General features: G+C 44.3%; 1 protein-coding gene across 5 annotated transcripts; it reads left to right on the plus strand.

Moving 5' to 3' along the window:
- The first annotated feature begins 671 nt into the window (after positions 1 to 671).
- Positions 672 to 20977, plus strand: PPM1G (protein phosphatase, Mg2+/Mn2+ dependent 1G). Of its 5 annotated transcripts, XM_060169288.1 has the most exons (11): positions 673 to 984; positions 3308 to 3422; positions 15658 to 15727; positions 16200 to 16285; positions 16628 to 16760; positions 17446 to 17861; positions 18440 to 18577; positions 18904 to 19138; positions 19524 to 19653; positions 19945 to 20047; positions 20363 to 20977. In XM_060169288.1, exons 2-11 carry the CDS (start codon positions 3366 to 3368, stop codon positions 20567 to 20569), a joined length of 1575 nt encoding a protein of 524 aa, XP_060025271.1. In that variant the 5' UTR covers positions 673 to 984; positions 3308 to 3365; the 3' UTR covers positions 20570 to 20977. The 5 variants fall into 5 exon arrangements, with proteins under 5 accessions (XP_060025273.1, XP_060025271.1, XP_060025270.1 ...); XM_060169287.1 differs by lacking the exon at positions 3308 to 3422; XM_060169289.1 differs by lacking the exons at positions 673 to 984; positions 3308 to 3422 and adding an exon at positions 12854 to 12877.
- Positions 20978 to 21576: the final 599 nt, after the last annotated feature.

Below are 21576 nucleotides of genomic sequence, written 5' to 3' on the forward strand. Positions count from 1 at the left end.
TCCAACGAGGCCAGATAGTTTCCTCAAAAACCCTCACCAAAGCAGTTTACTTTCATTCTTCACCCTGCAACCTTGTAACATTATTCCCTTCTCCCCCTGGTATAACGCACGCCTGGGGCATCCTGAGGACCTCAAGCAACAGCTTTTCCACTCTCCTTTGATTTCTTCTCGACCAGTATAGACTGGGTCACAGATCGAGGTCTTCATTTTCTTTTGTCAGAAAGACTCTCTCACATCCTACTCGCATAGGCCTCACAAAGCCTGGCCAGGGTACTTCTTGCGCTCAGAACACGAGCCAACTTTAATTGAACTGTACGGGGCGGGGTTTGAGGGAGTCTGAGGGCGCGGTGGAGAGCGAGCTGACACGCTGGAAGATGAACCGGAAGTACCGGTCCCGCACAAAAGAGCTTCAGACAAAACGCGAGAGGCCGGGGTAGAGGAGCGGAGGCGGGGGACAGTGGGGGACAGTTGGGGAGAGATACTGGCGAGGAACAACCTCCCAGCGTGCTCCAAGCAGGCCGCGGCCGTTGGTGGGCGTGGCCGCGCCAATCTCGCGGGAGGGCGGTTGGGCGGGCCGTTGTCCCCGCGGGCGGGGCGAGTTGCTAAGGAAATGACTGCCCGCAGCGCCGCGCCGCGCCGCGCCGGCCGGGCGGGGTCTGAAGCGGCGCCGTTTCCGCTTCCGCTCCCTCTCTGCTCCGGTCCCGTTACCGCCACCTGGGCCGCCTCGCGCCTTTCACCGGCACCTTGCGTCGGCCGCGCAGCCGGGCCCACTCCTGACACGCGCGCACCCGGGGCTCCGGCTCCGGCGCCGGCACGGGTCGCGCTCCGTTCGCCTTCCTCTGAGGCCGCCGGTCAGCCGCCGCCATGGGTGCCTACCTCTCCCAGCCCAACACGGTGAAGTGCTCTGGGGACGGGGTTGGCGCCTCGCGGCTGCCGCTGCCCTACGGCTTCTCCGCCATGCAAGGCTGGCGCGTCTCCATGGAGGTGAGGCGGGAGGGGCCCATAGGCTGACGGCTGTAGGGCGGGAACCTGACGGAGAAAGGGAGCCGGGGGGGATGGGGTCATCCCCGGGGAAGGGTCCGAATCGAGAGCCTGTGACCGCAGCGGCAGATTGGGGGGCGACAGCGAGAGCGGGGCCGGGGCCGAGAGGGAGCTGCCGGTGCTAAGAGACCGTGTGACGGTGGCCAGCTTGGCGGCGAGGGCTCGGCCATGTGGGGAGAGGCACCTTCCGCCCACTGACCGACCTCCCCGTGCCTTCGCTTCATCCTCTCGTGACAGACTAGCCCTCCAGGCTCGTAAACGGTGTGAGGTTTAATGTGGGAGTAAAGATGAAGAGAGGGACTATTTATCCATTGACTTTTGCTAGAGAGAGGCGGATAGATGTGAATGACTGTACTTAAAAAAAAAAAAGCGATGTGTGAGGCGTCTTTGGACGAGGAGTTTGACAGGAAAGGAAGCCACGCAAATAGTCCGCTTCAAAATCTTAATACCTGGATGCCTGGCCCTGGGCACCACATGTTAATTTCAGAGATTTGACTTGACCTCCAAGAATTGTCACTCATTTGTATTCTTTCAGGGCCTTTCTTGGCCTTTGGAAGCCTTGAACTGTGTCAGTCACTATAATTTCCTTTAAAATGATGCCTGATGTTTTTTTCTCACTCGGAATTTCTCTAAAACTTAGTAATTGTCATTTTGCCTGTGCTTGTTGTAGCTTATAGTTTCCTTGATTTTCAATCATTTCATCAACTTTTTTTTCTTATCCTACAGAGAACTGATTTTTCTTTTATAGAAAAATTTACTATCGATAAAAGGGAAAAATGGGAAAATTCTGGATAAAAAGGAGTAGTGTTGGGCAAATGGGTGTGAAACTACAAAGGAGAACAGAGAAAACTATGGTAGGAGGGAAAGGAAGAAAGACATGTGTAAGACGTGTTTTTGTGAAGAGTTTTGTGAAGTCTAGACAGAGGAGCCAGGGAAATGCGCTAATTATGTCTGGGATCGAAGGTTTATCCACTTACTAGGTGGGCTTCAGGTAACAGCCAAAAGTCTCCCTTGGGAATTTCATCAAATCCCTCACTCCTCCCTGTGGTTAGCTCTGGAATGACAGTATAAACTTAAATGGTTTGTTCTCAGCCTCACATTTTATACCCACGGCAGACTTTATCATCTGCTTAAAATCTCAGGAATGGAGAGGATCCTATACAGTTCATCTCACCACATTTTACAGCTCAAAAACCGACGCCCAGAGAGATTAGGTTACTTGTGCCTTGGTGGAAAGAATCTGTAGGATGAAAATTGTTCAAGACCTATACTACATACTGTTCTCATCTGTGTCAACAGATTTCTCTGTGGTGCACAGTATTGAGTTTACTGGGTGCTTGGTAAATGTAATTGTCTGGCTGGTAGAAATATCTGGATGTAGCTTCATTGTCAGTCTGGGGTTTGGGTTAGCTGGTAATTTGGAGGTTCCAGTTCTATGGCATTTTCTGTTAATATTGTAAGATTTGAGGTGACTATCTCATGTCACAGTAAGGCTTTTCCTTTGGGTTTCTTATTCCATATTTTCCACTTTCCTCTCTGCTGTGGTTGTTCCACTTCTTTGTTACTCTTTCTAGTTTTCTTTATGAATTGAGTTGCTTGGATAATCAATTTTCCAAGTCTTTTGCCCAGTGATTCTGTACTGTTTGCTTCTTCTCTGCAGGGCATTTCCCTTTATTTTTGGTTTCTCCTCTGGTAATTAGAACATAACTGTTTTCATCAGGGGCTGTTTGGTTTGTAGAGATCTTGCTAGACTATTCCTTAGATCCTAATCTTCCTCCTGAGAGATAACCACTTAGGGTTTTAAAATCTTATTATGCGATTTCTGAATTTCCCTTTGTTTGAATAGTTAAGTAGACCCAATCAAATCTTCTTGAAGTCCTGTTTGGGATCCTGTTCTGCTGCATTGATACTTTTGCTTCTGGCTTTGTTTCCTTTCTCCCTGAAGTGTAACATAGTTTCTTTGCTATGGCAGGAAGAGAACTGACTTCTAGCCTCTTGAGTGAATCTTACCTTTTCAGAAAGTGTACTCCTGTCCCTCTTAACCTTTAGGGCTGAATTTCACCAGTTTATTAATTCTATTGACCTTATTTGCCTGGTCCTAATGATTTAGTTGAGGTAAGTTTATCACACCCATACACATTATAAAGGTTACTGAAATCCTGACTGATGTATAGTCAGCCTTAGAGAGTACCGTTTTATCCCTTCTCTTGAGGCAAGAATGGCAACTATCAATAGCTGGCATTTTATACTTTCTGCCTCTCTCCAGCCCCTCTTGCTGTGGAACCAGGGTGTTTTGAGGAGGGGTAATCAAAATACCACAGTTGATGTTCCCTTCCCTTCTTCCTTCTCCATGGTTTGGAGGGACCCTCAAGCTGGTTGAGGTATGTATTTTGGGGGTTAACAGGTAGGTTGTGGAAGGGTGCCTGAGAAATATATATGGAAAGGCTCTGAGTTTCTGATGTCTAATGAGAAGTCCAATCTGAAAACAGTTTTAGTTGATGTAGTCTCAAAGAGACTAGAGTACTTTTAGTTTTTGGTTATGAGGTTCTCTGGAAGTGACAAAATTGCTTCCTGTGGGGAATTAGGATATCTATATCTATATCTATATCTTATATTTGTCCCTTTTAAAGGCAGCATCAATACCTAGAGTATAAATTTGAGTAGGCTAGCTGTTTATTGCCATATAGAAGCTGGCTTATTAGTGATCACAGAGGGTCATCTAGAATTGAATATAGATAATGTTGAGCAGAAAGTTCTTAAAGGTACATGCATGACAGTTTAAATCATTATATTAATAGGGGAAATATAAAATGAGACACCACAAGCATGCTGTGGGGTTCCCCTGGAGAGAGGGCATCTGAGGCTGAAGAGCATTTATTGTTTGTACCTCAGATTAGTGTCTCATCTTAGCTTAAAGCACTTTTTACTTACTGAACCAGATCAGAATTCCTTTGTCTAGGATACAGTTAAGCAACTTTCATAAAAGGGCATTCTTTTTGATCAGCATGCAGTTCCTATTCTTTACAATTCAAAATTAGCATGAAATGATATCGAATGTATGTCCATTAATATAAAGAAATTGTTTTCTACTATACTATTCCTTTATAAGTTTTCAAGCAACTGTAAGTTACAGTCAGAACTTATTTCTCAAGATTTCAAGAATATTTTACATTATTTCTGCTGCCCAATCCCCTAGCAGTTAATACTGCTTCTGAACCCCTGACCCTCTATTGGGTTACCATCTTGGAATTATACTTTCAGAGGTAAGGGCTTGAATTCGAGTGTAGAAATTTGACAGATCTGATCAGTAGTTCTTGCCACTGTTAGCTGCCATTAAAATTGTGCTGTCTGGAAGCACAAATCTTTAGAACTGAAAGCATCACTGATGTTTAATGACACTGTAAACTGAGTACCAGTTCCAGTGGAGTTGTTTTCTGTCTCCCTCTAAGTCTAGTTCAGAGATGGAGTGTTTCAACTTTAATCATGCATAGTACTTGAAAATGTATATACAGGTCCCTTTTTAAACAACTGTATCGAGATATAATTCAGGTACCATATCCATTTAAAGTGTACATTTCAATAGTTAATATACTCACAGAGTTGTGCAGCCATCACCACTATTAATTTTAGAACATTTTCATCACCTGAAAAAGAAATCTTGTAGCCATTATTAGTCACTCCCTATCCCCCCTCCTCTAATGCCTGGCAACCACTAATTTACATTATGGATTTGTTTATTCTGAACATTTCATATAAATATGTCACCTTTTATGTCTGGTTGCTTTTTACTAAACAATATACATAGATTTTAAATTAATTAATTAATTAATTAATTTTTGGCTGCGTTGGGTCTTCGTTGCTGCGTGCCGGCTTTCTCTAGTTGCGGTGAGCTGGGGCTACTCTTCACTGCAGTGTGCAGGCTTCTCATTGCGGTGGCTTCTCTTGTTGCGGAGCACGGACTCTAGGCACGCGGGCTTCAGTAGTTGTGGCGTGCAGGCTCAATAGTTGTGGCTCGCAGGCTCTAGAGCACAGGCTCAGTAGTTGTGGCACATGGGCCTAGTTGCTCCGTGGCATGTGGGATCTTCCCGGACCAGGGCTCGAACCCATGTCCTCTGCATTGACAGGCAGATTCTTAACCACTGCACCGCCAGGGAAGCCCCTAAACAACATTTTTTTTTTTAAACCCCATATTTGTTTATTTATTTATTTTTGGCTGTGTTGGGTCTTCGTTTCTGTACAAGGGCTTTCTCTAGTTGTGGCAAGCGGGGGCCACTCTTCATCGCGGTGCGCGGGCCTCTCACTGCTGTGGCCTCTGCCGTTGCGGAGCACAGGCTCCAGACGCGCAGGCTCAGTAGTTGTGGCTCACGGACCTAGTTGCTCCACAGCATGTGGGATCTTCCCGGACCAGGGCTCGAACCCATGTCCCCTGCATCGGCAGGCGGACTCTCAACCACTGCGCCACCAGGGAAGCCCCTAAACAACATTTTTAAGGGTCATCCAGGTTGTATCATGAATCAATCAGTACGTCATTCCTTTTTATGGCTGAATAATCTTCCATTGTATGCACATTTTGTTTATTCCTCCATCAGTTGATGGTGGTTTGGATTTCCACCTTTTGGCTATTATGAATAATGGTGCTATGAATATTCATGTTCAAATTTTTGTGTGGAAATAAGTTTTATTTCTCTTGAGTATATTCCTAGGAGTAGAATTGCTGGGTCATATAGTAACTCCACGTTTAACATTTTGAGGAACTGCCTGTTTTCCAAAGTGGTTGCGCCATTTTGCATTTCTACCAGCAGTATATGAGGGTGTCAGTTTCTCTACCTCCTCCCTACACCTGTTATCTTTTTTTTTTTCCTCCAATTATAGCCATTCTGGTGGGTGTGAAATGATGTTTCATTGTGGTTTTGCTTGTATTTCCGTGATGGCTAATGATATTTGAGCATTTTTCCTTGTGCTTATTGGCCGTTTCTGTATCCTTGGAGAAATGGCTGTTCAGATCCTTCGTCCTTTTGTTTGTTTGTTTGTTTTGGCCATGCCGAGCAGCATGTGGGCATGTGGGATCTTAGTTCCCCAACCAGGGATCGAACCCGTGCTACCCTGCAGTAGACGTGCAGAGTCTTAACCACTGGACTGCCAGGGAAGCCCCTGTTGGTGTCCTTTGAAGCACAAAAGTTACTAATTTTGATGAAGTCCAGTTTATCTGTTAAGAGTTTCATAGTTTTGGCTCTTACATTTAGGTCTGTGATCCATTTTGAGTTAATTTTTGTGTATGGTGTAAAGAAGGGGTCCAAGTTCAAACTTTTACATCTGGATATGTATTTGTCCCAGTGTCGTTTGTTTTTGTTTTTTTAGGTATTTATTTATTTATTTGGCTGCATCGAGTCTTAGTTATGGCACGCAGGATCTTCGTTGCAGCGTGTGGGCTTCTCTTTAGTTGTAGCACATGGGCTCTAGAGTGCGAGGGCGTTGCAGCGCAGGGCTTAGTTGCCCCGCGGCATGTGGGATCTTAGTTCCCTGACCAGGGATCGAACCTGCATCCCCTTCATTGGAAGGCAGATTCGTAACCACTGAACCACCAGGGAAGTCCCCATCATTTGTTAAGAAGCGTATTCTTTGCCCTTTCTGCATTATCTTGGCATCATTGTTTAAGATCAATTGACCATAAATATGAGGGTTTATTTCTGGACTCTTAATTCCATTCCATTGATATATGGTACCACACTGTCTTGGTTACTATACCTTTGTGGTTTTGAAGTTGGGAAGTACGAGTCTTCCAGCTTTGTTCCTTTTCTTGTTTCTTCTTTTCTGGGTCCCTCGTATTTCCATATGAACTTTAGGATCAGCTTGTCAGTTTCAGTACAAAAGGCATCTGGGATTTTGATAGGAATTGTTCTGAATTTGTAGATGTATTGATGAGTATTACTATCTTAATGATATTAAGTCTATAGTTTTCTTGTGATGTCTGTCTGGCTTTGGTATCAGGATAATACTGGCCTCATAGAATGAGTTGGGAAGTGTCACCCCGTCTTCTGTATTTTGGAAGAGTTTGTGAAGAATTGCTATTAATTAGTCTTTAAATATTTGGTAGAACTCACCAGTGATGCTATCTGAGATTGGGCTTTTCTTTGTAGGAAGTTTGTTTGTTTGCTAAAATACACATAACATAAAATTTACCATCTTAACCATTTAAAATGTACGGTTCAGTAGCGTTAAGTAGATTCACATTGTTGTGCAACCAGTCTCCAGAATTCTTTTCATCTTTCAAAACTGAAACTCTATACCCATTAAACCCCTCCCCATTCCCCCTTCCCCCAGCCCCTGACAACCACTGTTCTACTTTCTGTCTCTATGAATTTGACTACTCTGGGTACCTCATATAAAGACAGATTTGTCTTTATGACTGGCTTATTTCACATAGCATAATGTCCTCAACGTTCATCCATGTTATAGCATGTGTCAGAATTTCCTTTCTTTTTAAGGCTTAATGATGTTCCTTTGTATGTATATATCACATTTTGTTTATCCATTCATCTGTTGATGAACACATGGGTTCTTCTACCTTTTGGCTCTTTTGAACAAAGCTGCTATGAACATGGGTGTGTAAATATCTCTTTGAGACCCTAATGGGAAGCTTAAGATCAAGGTGTCTGGAGAGGGCGCACTTCTTGGTTCATAGTGGCTGTGTTCTAGCTGTGTCCTCACAAGGCAGAGGACCTCTCTGGGGTCTTTTATAAGGGTACTAATTTCATTCATGAGGGCTCCTCCCTCATGACTTAATTACCTCCCAAAGCCCCTACCTCCAAATACCATCACTTTGGCCATGAAGTTACAACATAGGAATGTTAGGGAGACACAAAACATTCAGTCTATAGCACAGTGGTAATACATGCATATAATTTTTTTTAATTTTTTTTTTATTTTTTTTACGGTGTGCGGGCCTCCCACTGTTGTGGCCTCTCCCGTTGCGGAGCACAGGCTCCAGATGCGCAGGCTCAGCATCCATGGCGCATGGGCCAAGCCGCTCCGCGGCATGTGGGATCTTCCCGGACCGGGGCACGAACCCATGTCCCCTGCATCGGCAGGCGGACTCTCAACCACTGCGCCACCAGGGAAGCCCATGCATATAATTTTAAAAGTCAGACAGTAACACATGACTTTTTAAAACCAAAAATGTAGTTCCCTTTCCAACCACCTTCAAAAGTTTTATCTTGAATTGCAAAGATTTAGATAAATTTAAGTATCATAAACCTAAATGATTGATCAAGTGACACAGGAGCCTTTGTGGATGTATTTGTAACCTTAGGAAATTGACATCAGGAAAGATAACCAGGTCTTTATTAATAGCAGATCCACTGGTGTCTAGAAGGTCAGAAGGGGCTGTGTGATATATAATTTAGTAAAGCAAGACATAAGAGCCCTCATTCAGGTGATCTGTGTATTCTGCATCATTTCTTTCATACCACCTCAGTGGTTATTGTGTTATGATACAACTTTAGGTTTTGGGTAGTAAATGAAAGAGGAGGTATCCCTAAGATATTTGTTCTGAGGCAGCTGGGAACTCACCATCATAAGTAAACATCCTGCTGTGTTACAGAACATACTGTTAGGCCCCAGTGCTGTAAAGAAATTTAAGACAGTCTGTTTTCATGCTGTTTTGGACCTAGGACTCCCTTTTCCCCTATGGAATGTTGGATAACAATACAAGATAGCATATGCTGAATGCCAAATTATTGGTAGAAGCAATAAATATTAAAAGAGTTCGGGTGGGGAATGATCACAGAGTATTGGTGTGTTGAAGAAAGATCTCTTGGAGGTGGTGAGACTAACTGGACCTTTAGGAAAGAGTATAAATGGTAACAAATGGGGAGGAGGAAAGTGGGAGAAGAAAAGTATTAGACGAAAGGATAGGAGGAAAGACTGAAGCAGGCATGCTTACTACTTTGCTGGGGTAGGGTGTTCAGTATCAAGAGTGTCAAGAGTAGTTTCTTTTGGGGAATGGTATGAGTTAAAGAGGTTAGGTTATGGAGATGGATAGGAATGATTACTGAGTGCCTTAAATTGCCAGTAACTTGTATGGAATTAATCTAATGCAGTAGAGTCCATTGAAGGGCCTAGCAATAAAATGTTATATTAGGGAGATTAATCTGGCAGCTGGATGTATGTAGGCTGAATTACAGGGGGCAGAGAGTAGAGACAGGAGAGGAGTTAAAATACCATTAAGAATAAAGTAATCCAGGATCACAGTTATGAGGGAAGAGTCAGCAGGACTCAGTAACGGTTGGTGGAAGACAGCCAGGAAGTCAAGGAGGACTGATATTAGGTGTTGCTAGGAGAGTTAAGATTCCATTGACAGAAATAAGACATGTAGGGGAAGCTCTGATTTTTTTGGAGACTGCTAAGTTCCTGTTTACATATATTAAGCTTGAGGTGGAGAAGGGATATCCTGTAGAAACAGGCAATTGGAGGTATAGAACTATAGTTCTTCACAGAACCCAAGAGAACTTTTGAGAAAGCTGACATGGTTTGTACTATTTAATTACATACAGCCGTTGGGGAGAGTGAAGCCTGCAAAATGGCTATTTGGATTGCTGTTATAGTGACTGCCTGCTTCGTGAAGTATGATCTTGAAGGAGAAGGGTTTGAGTTTAAGAGGAAATGTTAATCTAGAAAGAGAGGAGAGGGACTTCCCTGGTGGTGCAGTGGTTAAGAACCCACCTGCCAATGCAGGGGACACAGGGTCAAACCCTGAGCCGGGAAGATCCCACATGCCGCAGAGCAGCTAAGCCCCTGTGCCACAACTACTGATGCTGCACTCTAGAGCTTGTGAGCCACAACTACTGAGCCCACGTGCCACAGCTACTGAAGCCTGCACACATAGAGCCAGTGCTCTGCAGCAAGAGAAACCACTGCAGTGAGAAGCCCACTCCACACAATTGGAGAAAGCCTGCGCACAGCAACGAATAGCCAAAAATAACTAAATTTATTTTAAAAAAGAGGAGAAATATTGCTTCTGAGGCAGAAGTGAAGGAGATGTTAGATACAACTATGGAGAAATTTTGAGTTAGAATAGGGAAGATGAGGTAGATCTTGAAATAAGACCTTGATATAAGTAAAGTAAGAGGTTAGCTCATCTGCTGTGAGTGAAAGGAAAATAACATTGAGAGCTTGAATAATGTGGGAAAGGTTTGTGACTGACCGTGGTTAATATATTTAAGAGTCAATGCAGAATAGAGAAAAAAGTGCTAAATGGAAGTAGTCACCACAATCAACATGATTTCATGACATTTTATGACTAGCGATACTTAGTGGCTCTGATTCAAGTGTGAAGAAAGCATTTGGTCGGGTTATACAAGGTTGGATGAGTTTTTCTAGATTGCTAAGAGACAGAGTTGAAATATGCAGTACTTAGCTCTGACTCAGAAAAGGACAGAGACAGACAAAGGTAAAGGTATGTAAGCTATGATTGAAGATGTAAGGGGGAAATTGAAGTGCTTAGAGAAGGTAGAGCAGTTCCAAGTGATATAGATCCAAAACCTCACCAAGAAGTTGAGGAGAAGGTAATGTGGAGTGGTTTTAGGAACTGAGACCTCAAGGCATAAGATGAGTCTTTATTGTGGGCATTCCTCTTTGAGAAAAAGGATAGAGAAGACAAATGTGAACCAGGTACTGAATTTCAGAGCAGAATATATATACTTATATATTATGTTCCAGTTTACAAAGAAGTTTTACATCATCATCATGATAGTCCTGTGATGATATGAGTAATGTCGATATTCTTATTCCATACTATAGAGGGTAAAATTGAGGCACACCAATGGATAGCTGACCAGAGATCACACAGTATATGGTAGCTTGGCAGCTTAAGGACAATCATAGGTTTCTTTTGTTGTGATCATAAAAATAAAAATCTTGAAAAGTAGGATATAATTATTACTCAGATTTCACCCTCCACTAAGTTTGATGTGTGATCTTACAGACTTCTGACATATACATAGATACCTAATTTTTTGCTTTTTATCACAATATATTGTGAACTCATTTCTGAATGAATACATATTGATTATTTCTGACAGCTGCATATATTCCATTGGAGGGATGTACTGTTTGTAATCTAATCTATTCATGGAAATTTAGATGGTTATAATTGTTTTTTATTATAAGTAATGCTGTAATGAACATTCTTCCTATCTTTGTTTCCTTGTGTCAGTAGTCCCATAAAATAAACTTTTAGAAGTCAAATTACTAGATCAAAAGACATGCACATTGTGGTACATATTACAAAATTGCCGTCCAGGAAAACTAGTAATTTATATTCCTGTTTGATCAGAGTACATGAGAATGTGTTTTTATCTTCACTCTTATTATTACTGGATACTATTCATCTTTTTCATCATTCTAATTTGCACAAAAGGATAATTCCTTGTTTTTTTAATGTTCATTTCTTTGATTACTATTGAGGTTAAATATTTTTTCCTGTGTTCAGTGTTGCTAGATCTGCTTCAAAGTCACATGATCTTGTGAGGAACAGATGAGAAGTCAAAAAGATTTTTTTAAATAGAGGTGTGGGTTCAAAAGAGATGGTACACCAACCTAAATGTCCATCAACAGATGAATGGATAAAGAAGATGTGACACATATTTACAATGGAATATTACTCAGCCATAAAAAGAAATGAAATTGAGTTATTTGTAGTGAGGTGTATGGACCTAGAGTCTGTCTTACAGAGTGAAGTAAGTCAGAAAGAGAAAAACAAATACTGTATGTTAATGCATATATATGGAATCTAAAACAAAACAAAAAAACGGTACTGATGAACCTACTTACAGGGCAGGAATAAAGAGGTAGACATAGAGGATGGACTTGGGAACATGGGGTGGGAGGGGGAAGCTGGGGCAAAGTGAGAGTAGCATCGACATATATACACTACCGAATGTAAAATAGTTGGCTGGTGGGAAGCAGCAGCATAGCACAGGGGGATTGGCTCCGTGCTTTGCGATGACCTAGAGGGGTGGGATAGGGAGGATGGGAGGGAGATGCAAGAGAGAGGGGATATGGGGACATGTGTATGCATATGGCTGATTCACTTTGTTGTGCAACAGAAACTTAACACAGTATTGTGAAGCAATTATACTCCAATAAAGATCTATTTTTATAAAAAAGATGATACAGCTGTGATTTAGAGTACGTTGCAGGACAGAGAAAGACCAGTTGATTCTCTTGTTCCACTGGGAAGCAGTGGACAGGAAGAGTGCTCCTCTCTCATCTACCAAAAAAGTGAAATTAGTTGGACCAGCCTCTCAAATTTTAGCATATATTGAGTCTTTTTAAAAAGACATTTCATTTACTTTTGAAAAAGCTAAACATTCCCATGGTTAAGTCTTGCTCCCATCAGTCTGTCTGCACCCTCATGCCCTCCCACAGTTTACTTTTATTAGTTTTCTGTGTGTCCTTGTAGTATTAAAGTATGAGAAGGCAAATGTCTATTCCTGTGCTCCCTCCTATACAGAAAGCAGCTTACTAAATATATCATTATGCACTTTGTTTTATTTAACAAAATATCTTGGAGATATTCCATGAATTTTTTTTGTTTGTGTTTTGTTTTTTTTAAGGAAAGCAATATTTGTGGATCTCCAATATTCACTAAAATGATTTTAATGTAATGTTACTTATATGTGTACAAACATAGAACTGGACATATGTGTACAAACATAGAACTGGACATAAATTACATGCCAACAAACCAAACTACAAAATCAACAGAATTAAAATCAACATAAATGTGACACAACTGTTTTGCTGAAACTAATCAGACACTCACAGCATGACCAAGGTAGTGACGGCTGAGGTACAGTTTCTTATGGGTTTGGCATACCTGTGCTATACTGTGTCCCATGCCCATTCTCTCACTGCTTTTGTCATCCAACCCGTCCCTTCTCACTTTTTCTTTATTTCATAGCATTACCATCTTTCCATGTGAATTATGCTATCATTCTATATGATTTACCTATTTATTGTGTTTGTTGTCTAATATCCCTCACTAGAATATAAGTGTTTTATGAAGTGTGGGTCTTTATTTTGTTCACTGATATATCCTGAGCACCCAGAACACATACTAGCACATAATGGATATTCAGATATTTGATGAATGAATGAATGAACAAATGAATTCTTAGGCACATTAAAGTCTGAGAACCACTGTAGAGGATGCTGTGGTAAAAGACAATCATAAAAGGCAAGAAAGTGCTAAGATGTTGGTGATAGGAGAGGAAGGCCCAGTAAGATAAACCCTGGTCTAGAGGGATGGGAGGTCAGTGTGGCTGGTGGTAGAGCGGTTGGAAGAGGGAGAGAGGAAGAAGATGACCTTTGGTGTGTGGTGTTCTTCTAGATCCTGGGGATGAGGCTAAGAGGCAGTTGTGTCAATGACCATAGATAAGCCATCAGAGGCCTTCTGTGGATGCCCATTAGCTTCTGGGGCACTTTCTCCTGGAGACAATCAGAGGGAAATACAAGAAAGAGTAGCTCCTTTTCAGTGCTCTCCTTCCCTACTTTAAAACCGTAAGTTTTTGTTTTTTTGTTTTTTTTTTTTAAAGTGAGTTTTTTTTTTTAATTAATTAATTTATTTTTGGCTGTGTTCGGTCTTCGTTTCTGTGCGAGGGCTTTCTCTAGTTGCGGCAAGCAGGGGCCACTCTTCATCACGGTGCACGGGCCTTTCACTGTCGCGGCCTCTCTTGTTGCAGAGCACAGGCTCCAGACGCGCAGGCTCAGTAGTTGTGGCTCACGGGCCCAGCCGCTCTGCGGCATGTGGGATTCTCCCAGACCAGGGCTCAAACCCGTGTCCCCTGCATTGGCAGGCAGACTCTCAACCACTGTGCCACCACGGAAGCCCCTTTTTTGTTTTTTTTTAAATTTATTTTTGGCTGAGTTGGGTCTTCTTTGCTGCGCATGGGCTCTCTATAGTTGCGGTGTGCGGGCTTCTCATTGTGGTGGTTCCTCTTGTTGCAGAGCATGGTCTCTAGGTGTGTGGGCTTCAATAGTTGCGGGACACAGGCTCAATAGTTGTGGTGCACGGGCTTAGTTGCTCCGCAGCATGTGGGATCTTCCTGGCCCAGGGATCAAACCCGTGTCCCCTGCCTTGGCAGGCGGATTCTCAGCTACTGCGCCACCAGGGAAGCCCCCTAAGTTTTATATTCTAGACTTGTATAATGAAGGAATAGTCTTATTTTAGTGACAACAGAACTACTGCATTCAGGTCTCCTGACTATCAGTATAATTAGAAAATTTTAAATACTAATATCTGAAAGACAAAGGAGAACTATTAACTTTACTAACTAATCAAAGTAAACAGCTAGGGGCTTCCCTGGTGGCGCAGTGGTTGAGAGTCCGCCTGCCGATGCAGGGGACACAGGGTCGTGCCGCGGTCCGGGAAGATCCCACATGCCGCGGAGCGGCTGGGCCCATGAGCCATGGCCGCTGAGCCTGCGCTCCGCAACGGGAGAGGCCACAACAGTGAGAGGCCCGCGTACCACACACACACACACACACACACACACACACACAAAAGTAAATAGCTAATTATATCCTTTTTGTCTGTAGAGAACCTGAAAGGAAGGTTGGGTTGTTTTCCAAGATGGGGCAGGGTAAGCGGCAGTACCCTTTTATCTAGGTCTGACAGTCTTGCCTGAACTTTGGCTTAGCCAGGAATATTAGTTTGGGTGGCAGTTTTATTAATAGGAGAATTTGATCAAGCCCAGCCTCCCAAATAAAACGTTCATGTAGCAGGACCATTGCAAATTTCTCTTCAGGTGTGCTGTGCCTTCAGAGTTAAATGGTATCTCAGTTCCAGCTGGGGATAGGAGATGGGATGGCTGATTTAATGGGGCATTGTAAATTCCAGTTAACAAGTACTACACACAGTGTAGTTTAATAACTATTTGTTGGAAAGATTCCTTTTGTAAATATATCCTCCCCCTAGCCTTGGGGGTAACTTCTTAAATGAGTTAAACTTTAAGAGAAAAGGGGAGTAATTTGTTTAGATGGTGGTTTTGGGGGGGTGGGGAGTATTAAATGTATGTAGCTTTACCAATTTCTAGTGCTTTCACTCAGGCTGTCTTAGGATTCTCCTAGAAACTTTTTAGGTCGGTAATGCCCTCAGGTTGCTTTTTGCTATCTTCCCTAACATTTTCTTCCTTTAAGTTCACTGATTCATAGAATGGGTCTGGAAGTGACTTTGAAGATCCTTTATTCTGGTTCTTCCCATAGTTGCCACAAATCCAAAAGGGTCAGGTCTAGAGTTCCAACAGCCAAACATTCTGCCATCTGGACTGAGATCTCCTAGGCTGAGGCTGCTAGACTGCAGAGGTAGTGACCTGATTCATCTCTTTCCCTTCTTCCCTCCCTCCTTCCTTTCCTTTTTCCCCCTCCCTTCCTTTCTCCCTCCTGTGTACTATTCTTATTTATCATCCCATCTTCCTTTCTTATTTCTAGGCCATGTAGGTCAGCCAGGGAAGGGTTAGTGAGATTAAGGTGTAAAGGCAATCCTTAATGACCTGAGGTGCACAAGGAAGAATACCCTTTGACCTTAAGAAATGCTGATTATGCTCTTTTTCCTAGGATGCTCACAACTGTATTCCTGAGCTGGACAGTGAGACAGCTATGTTTTCTGTCTACGATGGACATGGAGGTAACTTTAGCAGATCATGTGGTAACATTCTAGGACCCCACTTCCAGGTCCTTTGTTCTTTTACTTTCCAGGGTTCTGGTCCTCAGATATAATTTCCTGCCTAGTGCTATTTTTCTCTATTCTGCCATTCGTCCTTCCCAGGAGGATAGTGTATTGGTTCTTAATCTCACCAGGCCTTGTTTCAATCCAAGAAGTCTCTTCCTACATTAGCATTTATCTCTTTTTTCACTGAAAACTAAGCATACAGGCGAGAAAAGACATGGGCTATATTAATATAGCCCTGAGAGAGGTGATGGTGAAATCCATTTTCTTGGTCAGAACTTCCCGAAACATTGTCTTTTAAATAGGTTTCAGTTGTGCTAAGACATTCATCTCCTCAATCCTTGGGATTCACTCTAGAATGGTGTGCTGATATTATATCACTTTCTATGTGTGTGAAGCTATGCTCTGGGTGACTTTACCTTTGTTCTAGGGGAGGAAGTTGCCTTGTACTGTGCCAAATATCTTCCTGATATCATCAAAGATCAGAAGGCCTACAAAGAAGGCAAGCTACAGAAGGTCTGTCTTCCCACACTGTTCATTCTCCATTTCTGCAGACTTTCCCTTTTTTTCCAGTCCTTGGCTTTTCCTTTTTCATTGCCACCCAGCTTCTTCTTATTGTATTTCTTAAAGAATTCTGTACCTAAAATGAGCTTATTCCCACTTGATCCTTTTTAGAGCTACCTTATTGATTCCTAAGTCTCTAAACTGTTTTTTATTTGTCTGTGAGTGTCTCACAGCTTGGTGGATCACACTCTAATTTGCATCTCATCCTCGTGCCCAGGCTTGTGTATAGGCAGTTCATTTTGTACCCGCGTACTTCTTCCTACACTTGCCTCATACTAGTTTGATTATATTCAGGCTTTGGAAGATGCCTTCCTGGCTATCGATGCCAAACTGACCACTGAGGAAGTCATTAAGGAGCTGGCGCAGATTGCAGGGCGACCCACTGAGGATGAGGATGAAAAAGAAAAAGTAGCTGATGAAGATGATGGTGAGTGTGGCGTCTTTTGTTTGAAAGGAAATTGGCATATTAAAGAACTGCTCTTTAATACATATTAGTTGTGTGTCAGTTCTGAAAGATGGCTTCCTAGGGACCTGGGAAATCCTCATGTTAAAGAATCTCCTGTACTATACAGGTGGTTATGAAAAGGTGAGAGAGGATTAACCTTTGTTGAGTTCATAGTGTTGTAGTTGTAAGCATTTTTATATACATCATCTTTTGTCATTGCGATTGGGTCTTTCTGGTTCATTTTAATGTTTATGTGATCTATTTTTTAAGACTGGAGCTGCCTTTAGCCATAGCAGCCAGTCATTAAGCCTGAGCCCTAGGCCTGGACTAGTAGCATTGTGGACTTCCTGGGTCCTCAGCCAGATTAGGGTTTCCAACTTACCAATAAAAAATGAGAGGTGACAGGGAACACATATAGTAACTAGTATTCCTTTGACTAAGAAGGGAGTGCAAGACAAAGACCAAAGGAAGTCTCTGGAGGCTGATGTTACTTGAGGAAAAGGGAGCAAAGGGCTGTTCTTCTGAGATTTGATAAGTGTGAGAGGAGCCTTAGGAGTGGGAGGTGGTGGGGAAGTTAGAACTCAGGTTGCAAGGGCTGTGGAGGTAGTAAGGGACTGATTCCATGAGGAGTCTGGCATGGGGTGCTGATTTAGCCTCTCCCCTGCAGTGGACAATGAGGAGGCTGCACTGCTGCATGAAGAGGCTACCATGACTATTGAAGAGCTGCTGACACGCTACGGGCAGAACTGTCACAAGGGTGCTCCCCACAGCAAATCTGGAGCTGGGACAGGCGAGGAACCAGGGTCCCAGGGCCTCAATGGCGAGGCAGGACCTGGGGACCCATCTAGGGAAACTTCTTCAGAGGAAAATGGCCCCACAGCCAAGGCTCACACGGGCCTTTCCTCCAACTCGGAATGTGGGACTGAGGCAGGCCAAGGTGGGGAGCCTGGCACTCCCACTGGTGAGGCTGGGCCTTCCTGCTCTTCAGCCTCCGACAAGCTGCCTCGAGTTGCTAAGTCCAAGTTCTTTGAGGACAGTGAGGATGAGTCAGATGAGGCGGAGGAAGAGGAGGAAGACAGCGAGGTAAGGGCCCAGTGGGGGCAGATAGACGTTGAAGTTGTAGAGAGGGCCTGGTTGGTCGCCATGCATAGCTTTCTACTCTTTCCTGTCTATTTTGACATCATCCCCCAACTACAGTCTAAGCTTTTTTAAAATTCATTATCTCCACCAACACAGGTACCATTAGCCCTCTTAACCTCTTCCTTTGTTGACATTATAACAAACAGATCTAGTTCTGGCCTTTCAGAGTCTGTCTCCTGGAGAGAGAACAAGAAGTTGGTGGTTGTTACTTTGGATATTTGGGTTTTTCTGGGCAACTTATTTTCTGGTCATGTTGCCTGGAAGGTGCTTTTGGCTAGCAGCTCTGGCCTTGCCTGAGGTTTCCTGCTGGTGACCGCTGAACCTAGTTCAGGATATTAGTTATATCCATCCTAGTCCTCTCTCCCGTCCTCCACATTTTTCTGTCATGATCATATATTTGCATCTTTCAGTGTTTTAAGGATCTATGTTCAGTCAGGGCCTCTTGGTTCTGAGCGTGAGTTGAGGGGAGGGGGCAAGGAGGTCATCTCAGTCTCAGTAGCCTGGGATTGTCCCTCTGGCAGGAATGCAGTGAGGAAGAAGATGGCTACAGCAGTGAAGAGGCAGAGAATGAGGAAGACGAGGATGACACTGAGGAGGCTGAAGAGGATGAGGAAGAAGAAGAGGAGATGATGGTGCCTGGGATGGAAGGCAAAGAGGAGGTGTGTGGGGAAAGGAGGGCAATGAGTCTGGAAAGCCAAGAGGCCAAGTGTGAATTCTCTGATTTTGATTTTGGGAGAAGCGTCCCTTCCTATCTTAGCACTGAAGTCATGGTCATGGAAGGATTTACTCTGCAAGGGGAGTTAGGCCTTTCGGGTAGAATTATCTCAGAAAAGGGGGAGAGCGTGCTATATCTGGAAAGATTAAAGCTGTGCTCCTCCTGTCTATTAAAGTGCTCTTGGTGGTCCTAGTGAGATGAGAAGACATAGGGGAATGATTACAGCTGGTGTCCAGAAGCTCCCATGATGGTCCTTTTCTTCCTTTTAAGCCTGGCTCTGACAGTGGTACAACAGCAGTGGTGGCTCTGATACGAGGGAAGCAGTTGATCGTAGCCAATGCAGGAGACTCCCGCTGTGTGGTGTCTGAGGCTGGCAAAGCTTTAGACATGTCCTATGACCACAAACCGGAGGATGAAGTGGAGCTAGCACGCATCAAGAATGCTGGTGGCAAGGTCACCATGGATGGGCGAGTCAATGGTGGCCTCAACCTCTCCAGAGCCATTGGTAAGGGCCAAGAAACTATGGGAAAAACTTCTGGGGTCTTGTTCTCTGTTCCAGACTACCTATAGCAAACTTTAATCTTCATGGCCTTTTTATCTTTCCAAGTATTTTTGTATCTACTACCTATGTCCCTTAATCATCGCTATGAAATAGGTAAAATAGGTATCACTTCTAGATGATGAAAAAACAGGTTAGTGACTGACCTAAGGTTCAGCAACCCAAAGACAGGGCTGAAACCAGAAAAACTAGAACTCACTTCTCCATTCCACTAGATTATGGAACTTTGTAAAGAAGGGAAATAAATGGCAGGGTTTGACTGGCCTCAAACACAAATCTGTGTGAAGTGCTCAAACTACTTACTCATCATCCATCCATTCCTTTACTTCAGGAGACCACTTCTACAAGAGAAACAAGAACTTGCCACCTGAGGAACAGATGATTTCGGCCCTTCCTGACATCAAGGTGCTGACTCTCACTGACGATCACGAATTCATGGTCATTGCCTGTGATGGCATCTGGTAAGCACTGGCGGAAAACCCTAAACTTCCCTTTTTTCCCCTGCAGTATTACTTCTAGGGCTCTGAGCTGCTTTATCTTCCTTCTAATGGCTGTAGTCAGCCCCTTTTCTCAGGCTGCTCTAGAATTAGAGCCTAGATAGGCAGCAGCTTGGTGTCAAGACCCCCAAGCCTAAGGCAAAGCTGAGAAAAATCTCTGTGGGTGTTTACGTTGGCCTAGCCATCTGTGACCTCTATCCTCTACTCTGCCTTGCTGGGACTAAAGAAGATTCTTACTGTTGTTTTTGACCCCAGGAATGTGATGAGCAGCCAGGAAGTTATAGACTTTATTCAATCGAAGATCAGTCAGCGTGATGAAAATGGGGAGCTTCGGTTATTGTCATCCATCGTGGAAGAGGTAAGTCCCAGGGTAGAGGAGAGAGGGTGTCTGGTCTGTGTATCCAGGGTTTTCTCTTTTGGCCTGAGTTAAGACCAGAGCCTGGGAGTATCACTAATTACTGACATACTAAACTCTGACTAGAAAGTTTCACTTTCCCTCATTTCCCTGACTTATCCTTATGCCTCATGCACTAGCAAGTGGCCTGTTTTGTGACACCTGTTGCCTGTTCCCCTCCTTCTGCCACCCTGTCTCAGCAAGGCCAGCCCTTTGAGACTTTAGGTTCCCAGGAAGGTTTTCAAACTCTGAAGCTGAGCTACCCCATCCCTTTTGTAGCTGCTGGATCAGTGCCTGGCACCAGACACTTCTGGGGACGGTACAGGATGTGACAACATGACCTGCATCATCATTTGCTTCAAGCCCCGAAACACAGCAGCACTTCAGCCAGAGAGTGGCAAGCGGAAACTGGAGGAGGTGCTCTCTACTGAGGAGGCTGAAGAAAATGGCAACAGTGACAACAAGAAGAAGGCCAAGCGGGACTAGCGGTTGTCCAGACCCCTGCCCACCTAGACTGTTTTCTGAGCCCTCCAGACTGAGACTGAGTTTTGTCTTTTTCCTTTAGCCTTAGCAGTGGTTATGAGGTGTGCAGGGGGAGCTGGGTGGCTTTGCTCAGCCCATTCCAAAGAGGGCTCTCCCTCCACACAGCAGCCTGGGAACCTCTGCTGTCCTCCCCAGCCGCCTCCTTGCTCCTTGGGGCTCATCACCGGTTCTGTGCCTGTGCTCTGTTGTGTTGGAGGGAAGGACTGGTGGTTCTGGTTTTTACTCTGTGAACTTTATTTAAGGACATTCTTTTTTATTGGCGGCTCCATGGCCCCCAGCCGCTTGTACCCGCTCTCTGTTGTACACTTTCAGTCAACACTTTTTCAGACTAAAGGCCAAAACCTAATCGTGCCCATGGTGTCCTTTTTTCTCTGCTGCCATCCTGTCCAGACCAGCCACCCAGGATGCCTTGGCTGCATAGTTGGCCCCCACCAGTAGCATCGACCTAGCCCTTCCCTGTGTGGGGGGGGTGTGTGAGGTGGTGTGGGGTGTGTGTGTGTGGGGGGTGAGGTGGTGTGTGCGGGTGTGCGGGTGTGTGTGTGGGGGGGGTGAGGTGTGTGTGTGTGTGTGTGTGTGCGCGCGCGCGCGCACCTGCCCACCTACCTGCCTGCGTGTGATGTGTGTGACTCAGGGAGAGGGGGTCGGGTATGGTAACTCCCTGAGCCGCTGGCAGCCTGGCCTGGCGTCGCGGCTCATCCTCACCCCCTCCTAGGGTGAGGAACGATTTCCTTGTTCCTCCACGGAGGGGTCAGGACCGGCCAGGCGACCCTTAAGACTAAAGCCAGGGTCACGGTTTGACCTGCCCTCCTTGCCGGCCAGGTTTCATCTGATCTCTGATTGGCTCGCCCGATTGCTTCCGTCACAATCACTTCCTGGTCACGCTGTGGACGCTTTCGGGGCTTCTGCTTTCCACGGACTACGCGTCCCGTGTGGCTCTGCGACAGCGGAAG

This window comes from Lagenorhynchus albirostris, chromosome 13, assembly GCF_949774975.1.
Source record: "Lagenorhynchus albirostris chromosome 13, mLagAlb1.1, whole genome shotgun sequence".
Lineage (NCBI taxonomy): Eukaryota > Metazoa > Chordata > Mammalia > Artiodactyla > Delphinidae > Lagenorhynchus > Lagenorhynchus albirostris.